Source organism: Dendropsophus ebraccatus, chromosome 4, assembly GCF_027789765.1.
Source record: "Dendropsophus ebraccatus isolate aDenEbr1 chromosome 4, aDenEbr1.pat, whole genome shotgun sequence".
Lineage (NCBI taxonomy): Eukaryota > Metazoa > Chordata > Amphibia > Anura > Hylidae > Dendropsophus > Dendropsophus ebraccatus.
In genome coordinates this window covers 23425240-23435076 of record NC_091457.1, presented here as the reverse complement: position 1 = coordinate 23435076, position 9837 = coordinate 23425240, and the positions used below count along the sequence as shown (strand labels likewise).

At 42.9% G+C, this 9837-nt stretch overlaps 1 protein-coding gene across 1 annotated transcript; it reads left to right on the top strand.

Moving 5' to 3' along the window:
- The first annotated feature begins 723 nt into the window (after positions 1–723).
- LOC138787936 (chymotrypsin B-like) lies at positions 724–6678 on the top strand. Its single transcript, XM_069965260.1, has 7 exons — positions 724–807; positions 1043–1146; positions 1910–1989; positions 2973–3051; positions 3461–3641; positions 4670–4803; positions 6468–6678. Exons 1-7 carry the CDS (start codon positions 756–758, stop codon positions 6627–6629), a joined length of 792 nt encoding a protein of 263 aa, XP_069821361.1. The 5' UTR covers positions 724–755; the 3' UTR covers positions 6630–6678.
- The last annotated feature ends 3159 nt before the right edge of the window (positions 6679–9837 follow it).

Here is a 9837-nt window from a genome sequence, read left to right as displayed (position 1 = left end):
ATACACAAAAAGAACTATCAATCAATCAATCCCAGAGGGGCAGGGATTAGTTGGGAGAAGGCCAGCCTCCTTGACTCTTCCCTCCATTTATGTGATATCTTTGAACTGAAATACTGCAGGATAAGGGTGCATTCACACAAAAAACAGGCGGAAATTCCGAGTGGAATCCCCGGGTTGAACTCCGCAAGGAATCCCACCTGCCTCAGTGTCCCGGGGATTCCACTTGGAATTTCCGCCTGTTTTCCACAGTGTGAACCCACGCTAAGGGTACTGTATGTTTACACTGAGTAAAAGCGGTGGAATCCCACCTTCCTGCCGCTCTTCACGCAAGAAATTGACATGTCAATTTTTTGAGCGGAGAGCCACACAAACAGAGGTGCGTGAGCGCTCCCATAGAGACACTGTGAAACACAGAGGCAGGGGGGATTCCACGCCGGAGCTCTCCTGCCTCTTTTACTCAGTGTGAACATACCCTAACAGAGTAAATCATAGCTCATCGTAACATTGAAGCCTAAAGGGAACCAAATCACTGCCAACATCAAACACCTGACAGGTTCCCTGCAAGCTTCCTTGGAATAGGGAATTCTAGATAACAGCATAGGAACCAGCAAATATTGGCTGAAAGAGCCCACAGATAAAGGTCATGCTGGAACACTGAAGGTCATCACATGAACCAATCATGAAGTCAATCCATATCTTACACTTTGGGTACTTTACTATATAAGATTCCCATATGAATACAGTCAGTACTCACTATGGTTTTCCTATCACTTGTCTCCTGCTTGGCTCTGGCCAGTGCCACCTATGGTAAATTCCACTGTTACATGTGCTTTTATGCCTGGACTGTACAGCTGCTGACAGATATTATATTTGCATCATGATTAGTTATGGTTACTAATTCTACAAATCTGATGTATTTTACATGTCTAGTTAAAAAAAAAAAAAAGGAGGATACTAAAAGATTTCCAAATTGCAAATTTTTAATCGATATTGAGCAAATATACTTTAGCATGTTATCATATCAATTCTTTGTTCTTACCAGGCTGTGGCGTCCCCAGTATCTCCCCTGTTGTCACTGGCTATGCTAGGATAGTCAATGGTGAGGAGGCAGTCCCAGGATCTTGGCCCTGGCAAGTGTCTCTGCAGGTAATAACACATTAATGCAAATAATAGTAATTGTGTTTATTGTGAAAAAAATGACTATATATAAATATAGATATATATATAGATATATATATATATATATATATATATATATATATATATATATATGACATAAGCGCAACTTGAGCATGTTCGGGTACGTACAAGCATTCGCCATTTAATTACCAATGACTGCAGAAATTGGATGCAGCCTTAGGGAGTCCTAAAGTCTGGTATGTCTCTTGCTACATAGTGTGAGGGGGATAGAGTTGGCTGAATTCCTGGCTAGAGTGCTCTGTGTACAGGAAAAAGAAGTCTATTACAGGATGTATTCCATACAACACTGCAGACAATTTGCATCCAGGAAAGCATGAAAGATGGTCCAGAAAGATGGTAAAATACCTTTCTTTACCAATATGTGCCAAAATGTATATCATTGGAAAACCCCCTTAAAGGGGTTATCCAGTGCAACAAAAACTTGGCCACTTTCTTTCAGAGACAACACGACTCTTGTCTCCAGTTCAGGTGCGGTTTGCAATTAAGCTCCATTCACTTCAATAGAACTGAGAAGCAAAACCCCGCCCAAGCTGGAGACGAAGTGGTGATGTCTCTGGGAGAAAGTGGCCATGTTTTTGTAGCGCTGGATAACCCCTTTAACTCCTAAAGAGATAAACCTTGATGATGACCTGGCAGGCTGAAACTACTGCCATGCCCATTTAGCATAAATTCTAAATAGTAAATCATTGCTTTACTGTATATGTTATAGGACAGAACTGGATGGCATTATTGTGGTGGTTCCCTGATCAATAGTAACTGGGTGGTAACAGCAGCTCACTGCAGCGTTGGGTAAGTATATTAGTTCTTATTGATGAAGTCTTAGTTAAAGGGATTATCCAGCTCTAAAAAAAACATGGCCACTTTCTTACAAAGACAGCACCACTCTTGTCTCAAGTTTGGGAGCAGGTTTAGAAACTCAGTTCCATTGAAGTGAATGGAGCTTAATTGCAAACCGCACCTGAATTGGAGACAAGAGCCGTGCTGTGGCCATGTTTTTCTAAGGCTGGATAACCCCTTTAATGCTGATGTTAATGAACAAGTGTCTTTTTTTGTCATATGTATGCATGTAACTAGGTAAGGTTAAGGTCACAAGTACCACTAGACCCAATCTTTCATAAGAGGTAATAAGCGCACAGGTCTTAAAGTGATATTGCCCCCCCCCCCACCACCACCACCTTCTTTCCATATCAGTAGTTCTCAGCACCATTCTTAATTTATATTCTGGACTTTTCATAACTTACAGTATAAAGGGTTTCTTGGTGGTCTCTCCCCTCAGAAATGCATGTTATTGTTGGTGGACAGTGCCATAGGAGCGGGGCTTAATGGCAGTGGTGTCCCATATCTCCGCCCACATCGACACTGTATGCCCTACCCATCGGTGACGTCATCAGCATCTAGGCCCTGCCCCCTCTGCAGCCATGGGGATAGACCAACCTAGAGGGGGTGGGGCCCAGGTCCCTAGGTTAGCCCATTCCAATGGCTGCTTTTATTTTAAATACTTTTCATATTTAATTGTCTCGGTGGTCACAATATAATATAATAACCATGTGAGAAGTAATTAAAAAAAAAATAACGGTGTCCTCAAAAAAACTTCTGACATCATACTGACTAAAATAATGTTCTGTGACGTTCAAATGGTGTAGAACCAAGCCAGGGACAGTGGGCTGGGTGCCGTTAGAGGTCACTGTTACCCCTCCGGGCCTGACACAAATACATGTGATCATACAATATACAAATCCGACAGATTATTCACACATCGTTCTCGCCTGTAGTCTGACTGACCGCGTGGTTCTCGGAGAACACGACAGAAGTTCAAACGCTGAAGCCATCCAGTCTCTGGCGGTGGAACAAGTGAGTTCACATGTTTTGGTTTCTATGAGTTATAGACATGATGATTCAGAATCAGGATTTATCTTATGGATTTAAATAAGGTTTTCTGTTTATGATGGAAACCATGGGCACCGATAGACCTCACTGACCAACAAATGGTTGCATTTTCTGTCAATTTGATTATACTAATTTATAATACTGTATGTACAAAGCTGATCAGAATCCTATACACTAGGGGGAACTTTATCAAACATGGTGTAAAGTGAAACTGGCTCAGTTGCCCCTAGCAACCAATCAGATTCCACCTTTCATTTTCCAAAGAGTCTATGAGGAATGAAAGGTGGAATCTGATTGGTTGCTAGGGGCAACTGAGCCAGTTTCACTTTACACCATGTTTGACAAATCTCCCCCATGTTCTCTCTTTTTAAAGGTTTTTACTCACCCAGAGTGGAATTCCAACACCATTAATAATGACATTTCCCTGGTAAAACTGGCCACTCCTGCTGTTCTTGGCTCCGCTGTATCCCCAGTGTGCTTAGCTAACCCCGGTGAAGTATATGACGATGGCCGCATCTGTGTTACAAGTGGATGGGGAAAGACAAGATGGATTGGTGAGACAATGGGGTCACATGATTAGAATTAGTGATTATTATTAACACTGCTTGACAGCTATTCCTCCTTACCTCACACCACATCTCATTACCTCACACCACATTTGCCAGTGGTTTATCTTCCTGAGGTTTTATACGTCACATGCAGCTGACAGATTCCCTTTAAATGGATGCTTATATTAATGTACTGAAAAAGGTACTCTGGAGAAAGAAAATTTATTTCAAGCCAACTGATGTCAACAGGGGTGTAACTAGAAATAGTTAGGCCCCATAGAAAACTTTTTATTGCCCCCTCACACACACACATACCTCTTGCTGACCTCTAATCTATCAAGTGTAGTCAAACTACTTCTATTTAAAAAAAAAAATCCAATATTCGAGTACTTATCAGCTGCTGTATGTCCTGCAGGAAGTGGTATATTCTTTTCAGTGTGAGACATCCCTCTCTGCTGCCACCTCTGTCCATGTCAGGAACCGACCAGAGCCTTAAAAATGTCAGTCTTTATGTTTTAATCCCACAAATACAATGTAACACGGCAATATACTGTAACTCCACCATGTTCTCCTCAAACAGCTGATAAAGATGGATCTGTCCTGAGGATAGACCATTTATTTAATAAAAAGTCGGATAACCAGTTTGATGCATTTTACAAAGCGAAATGTAACTTGTTCACATATATATATATATATATATATATATATATATATATATATATATATGGACACGAGGACGGCATTCCAGTAGTGTATAGTGAAGATTTATTCACCCAATCACAAACAGCTGTTTGTGATTGGGTGAATAAATCTTCACTATACACTACTGGAGTGCCGTCCTCGTGTCCATTTTGGTTATCCAGAGGAGTCGGGGATCGACTTTTATTGGGACGTGCACCCACCAGCTCTAAGCTGTTTTTTGACTTTAAGCCAGCACAGTGCCGTCCATCTACTATTTATTATTCATATATATATATATATATATATATATTTTTTTTTTTTATTTATTTTTTTTTTTTTTTTATTCTGAGCAGCATTGAACACCCCCAGCAAACTGCAGCAGACCGCCCTGCCCGTGTTGTCCAATGAGCAATGTAAGACCTACTGGGGGAGTAACATCAGTGACGTCATGGTCTGTGCTGGAGCTGCCGGCTCATCTTCTTGTATGGTTGGTATTCCCTGCTTTTTTAGGCAATAATACTAAATAATGTCCACATTTTGCAGTTAGAATAAGAAGGTGATTTTCTCAGCGGCCTTGGGTGCCTTCCGCTTCATCTCTACTGATAACACAGCCTTTGTGACTCAGCTTCTTTTAATCGAAGATTACTCTGGTGGCTGCTTATCTCTCAGAGAACCAAAGGGTCTGGCAGTGATTTTCCAGCATGCCCAACCCCTATCTCTACCGACACTATCTGGACGGTCCGTAGGGCGCCATGTACATTATTTTGTTGGCCAACAAAAGTATAAAATGTATGGGGACCTTAAAGCAGTACTATCAGCAGGTTCTGGCCAGTGAACCTGCTGATATCTGCCGGCAGCTTTTTACCTTATGACTGCAGTGGTGTTCTTCTTTCTATCCTTTCTGTCCACTTTGTGGAGTTTCAGACTAATTGTCAATATGCTAATGACGGGCTTAGGACCATTATGGGCATCACCCGTCTGCCCGCAGCACCCCCTTTGGCCCGCCCACTATTCATATATGCATAGTAAGGCCTCTAGTTACCGCGCATGTGCAAGAGACAGGCTGCCTAACGCGCATGCATGATTCTCCCTGGTCCCCTGACTGACTTGGTGCGAAGAATCCTGCGGCAGCACTGTTGTAAGCATCTCGGACGTCACTGACAACGGGCAGACGAGCGACGCCCATAATGCTGCTAAGCCTGTCATTAGCATATCGACATTTAGTCCGAAGCTCCACAATGCGGACAAAATGAGTTTAAGGGAGAACAGCACTGAAGTCATAAGGTAAAAAGCTGCTGGCGGATATCAGCAGGTTCACTGGCCATTGTGCCGCTTAAAGCTACCGTGAGAGGAGGTAGGGGTAACTCAGAGAGAAATTACGTATTCAGAAACAATGTGGATCTATGCCTCAAGCATCAACAGCTACTGTGTGCATAGGAGTTGCATAGACATAGTAACAGAATGGTGTCCATGACTTTATTTAAAGTCTCACTGTTGTTTTTTTTTTTTTTTTTTTGCAGAATCAATAGTCCAGGCGATTTTAAGAAACTTTGTAATTGGGTTTATTAGGCAAATATGTCATTATCTCTATTCAAAAAGCCATTCCCCATCCCCCCCCTCCTCTCCTCTCTCTCATTCATTGTTCATTCTCAGGAAATCTCGACTCTTTTACATCACTCGAGCCCTCTGTAATCTATGGAGAGGGGAGGAGGGAGGAGGGAGATTAGTCAACGGCAGAGAACAGAGAACAAAGGATTACACAGTGGGAGCTGTATGAAAGCCGGTATTCAGAGGTCAGAGAGGTCAGTGCTGAATTCAGAGGAGATAGCCCAGTGATGTTGCTGTAAATTAACTCTTTGTTCTCCTGTTTTGGTGCTTCATCTCCCTCCACCTCTCCCCTCTCCATAGAAAACCATGAAGACAGGGGGGAGAGCTTCAAACTGCTTTTTCATGATAAAAATGCAATTTTCGGCTAATAAACCTGATTACGAAGTTTCTTAAAATCGCCTGTACTATTGATTTTTGCAAAAAATAAAAAATTTTAACCACAGTGACACTTTAATATACATGTAAAGTAATTGGTATAGATCAAACATGTTACATGGAATCCTGACCAAAGCAATCATTGTATTAATATTATTTCCAATATAGGGGGATTCTGGGGGACCCCTGGTGTGTGACAGGGATGGTGCCTGGACGCTGATCGGTATTGTGTCCTGGGGAAGCAGCACATGCTCAACCTCTACCCCCGCTGTCTATGCCCGCGTCACTGAGCTCCGGGGCTGGGTGGACCAGATCGTTGCTGCCAATTAATGGAACAAAACTCAAGAATTCATTGAAATAAAAGCAGTTTTTACCATTGTGCGATTATTATTTATTATATTTTGAAAAATGTTACAGAATTTGTTTCACTGTACTTACGATAGAAGGATTATACCACCTATATATAACTAGATGGTGCAGCAGAAAGTAGTGTGGTACCAGGTTAGCCTAAAAATTCTATTTGATAGTAAAGTATTTTGTGTAAAAGAAAAATATATTCTAGGACTGACACCTATTGGGTAACCAAAAAAAAAAAAAGGGATGGCTTTAGGTACACAGATGCCTCTTTATTAGGCAAATTTATAAATGAATGGCGGAAACACTGGCACGCTATTTAAAGTGACACTGTCACCCTCTTTTTGCATTATGACATCTCTACACAGGTGTAATGGGTAAATTTAGCAGTTTTCATACCTTATTTTATGTCATACGTCATGGTGCTTGTTCAAGTAAAAAGTGATATTTTATCAACTGCAGATTGTGTTAAATGGGTGTGGCTTCACAGCTCCACCGTTCGCCCCGCCCCTATGTCATTGTCACATAGGTCCCGCACCCTCTATGCCCATTGGTATGGGCCGCCCTAGAGGGGGTGGGGCCTTTAGGCCAGCCTGTTTAAATGGTCAACAAGGGGGTGGGGCCTATGTATCCATGACGTCATGGAGGGTTGTGGCTAATGGTGACGCTGTGGGCGGGGCTAAGTGGCACTGTTGCTGTGAAGCCCCACCCACTTAGCACAATCTGCATTTGATAAAAGATCTCTTATTACTTGAACAAGCACCATGACGTATGATATAAAATAAAGTATGAAAACTGCTAAATTTTACTTTTACACCTGTGTAGAGAAGTCAGAATGCAAAAAGTGGGTGACAGTGTCACTTTAAGAGGAGGATATATCAATCATATATGTCAAAGCAACAAAACTGGGCTTTTGTTAAAGACATGAGGGCAAAGGGGATGATGATGAAGGCCAGAGATCTGGGGCCATTTTGCTGTGCGTTGAAAACCGTGTAGTGGACTATAAATTCCGGTGTCAGGTTGGCTCCTTGTGTCAGGAACTGGAATGTTTATGATCTGTATGATCTTTATTTATCATTCTTAAAGGGGACCTATCAGCAGGTGACAATATCTCCCCTTTAGCTCTTTAACTGATGCCCCGGTCTTTTCTTTTCTGTCTGTCCTGCCGTTTCGGAATATTTAATGCACACCACATATGTAAATGAGGTCCTTAGGAGTACCGGCCTCACAGAGCACCCCCCTTTAACATGACACATGACCCTCCAACATTATAGGGAATTCATCATCTAGATTTTTTTATACTGATCAGGTACTGAAACATGTTCTTTTTTTCTAATCCATTTTTATTTTTTGGTCCATTATTATGGGGGCAGTTATTATGCCTTAGCAGTTTTAACAGCATTTAGAGATATGCTTTACACCAAGCCCCATGGGCTATAGGAACAATAGACAGGACCTGTCCCATTCAGAGGGAAAAAGGCTTCTGGTATCTATACTCATACTCAAAGGGGTACTCTGACATCAAGGTATAAATAAATAAATAAATAAATAAACCAGCTGCAAAAGCATATGGCATTTCTAACCTGTCTGGCCCAATTCTGAAAATACCAAAATCCATTTGTTTTTGGGGGTCTTAGTTCTGTAATCTGTGATTGTCCTTCTTGGTACCAGCATGCATTGCTTTTCCTCTGCTCTTTAACACAGACCTCCCATTTCGTATACTCTCCCACTACAGCACACTTGCCAGTTCCCTGCCCAAAGCCGTTGCAGAAAATTTCATTCCACTAAAAACTAGTGAAGTTGCAGCCCCTGCCTCTCTCACTCCCTGTCTGCTTAAGAAGATGATGATGTAGACTGAAGGGGCTGGTGATAGGTGGTGAGATCATTCAGGAGGGTGGGGCTAGAGCTCAGAGACAAGATCCAGCCGAGTCTCCAGTGATATTAGAGGAGGATTCATTGGGAGGAGCTGTAGACAATACACTTTGTGTCCTTCTATTTTTTATTTCCTGTCGGTGGTGACGTAAGGAAAAGCATGGGAAGCACAATGAAGCCAACTATTAGTGATAACATTATATCAGTTATATACAAGTTATATATCCTGGGGTAATAGTTTTATTTAAATACAATTTTCTAATAGAATTTTAAACATAAAGACAAATCCATCCTTTCCTGCCCTGATGCCCTGCAGCTGCTGTTTCATCGGTCCATGTTCCTTGTGCTTAAAGGAGAAGAACACGCCTGGGACAAACATATATCTATCCTAAGATAATAAGAAGGAAAACACTAAAAGGGCAGACTAGATGGACTAAGTGGTCTTTCTCTGACAACAGTCTTCTATGTTTTTATGTTTATGTCCGAGATTGGACATTTTTTCAAAAGAGCCGGGTAGGGGGTGGTTGAACACAACAACATGCACTGCGGGGCCAGTACTCCAACATGCAGTTACCTAGCCGTTGGCTGGCTGAACAGGCCTGACACATCACAACCAGACCAGGAAGCGGCTGGGGGACCAGGAAGCGGAGCAGAGGACAGCGGACCCCTGTGCTGGAGCCGGGGAGGTAGGTACATGTTGTTATGTTCAGCCACCTCCTCCCCAGCTCTTTAGAAAATATGTCCGACCCAGACTTCTCGGGTCCTACATCCTACATAAGAACATCGTAATTCAGAAATATCTTCACAACTAGAGGTCTCAGTTTATCTACTGTATATAACCTACAAAAAAGTTGTACCTGCTCTAAGTCCCTCTGTTGTGACCTGGATGGTTACCAGAATCGAGCAATTATAGGAGACCATAAGGAAAGTACAGTAAGTGCAGGCACAGGCGAATGAGTTTGCAGTAGTGATATAACTGTATCATCTCCAGGCCCGGACTGATAATCTGGCAGGCCGGGCAAATGCCCGCTGGGCTGCTCAGATTATCAATCCGAGGGCCGCCGACCAACCCCCCTCCGCTAGCCCTACCGGCCGCCGCCGTCGCACAGGTCAAGGAATTGGTGCGTCCGCTCTGCATCTGCTGCTGTTAGCTGCTTACATATTCCGTCATCAGCAGCCCGATGCAGACCGGCCCCGGAGTCTCCCAGCTCCAGCCCTGCGGCGCCTGCACCCTCATCTACTGCTCTGTGGCCGGCAGTAACGGATGACGTCACACGTCCGCCGACGTGCAGTAGATGAGAGAGGTGCTGGC

Coding starts and splice junctions, on each gene's coding strand:
- LOC138787936 (XM_069965260.1), top strand. CDS start 756: ATGGTTTTCCTATCACTTGTCTCCTGCTTGGCTCTGGCCAGTGCCACC. Junction 808..1,042: donor TCTGGCCAGTGCCACCTATG/GTAAATTCCACT, acceptor TGTTCTTACCAG/GCTGTGGCGTCCCCAGTATC. Junction 4,804..6,467: donor CCGGCTCATCTTCTTGTATG/GTTGGTATTCCC, acceptor TTTCCAATATAG/GGGGATTCTGGGGGACCCCT.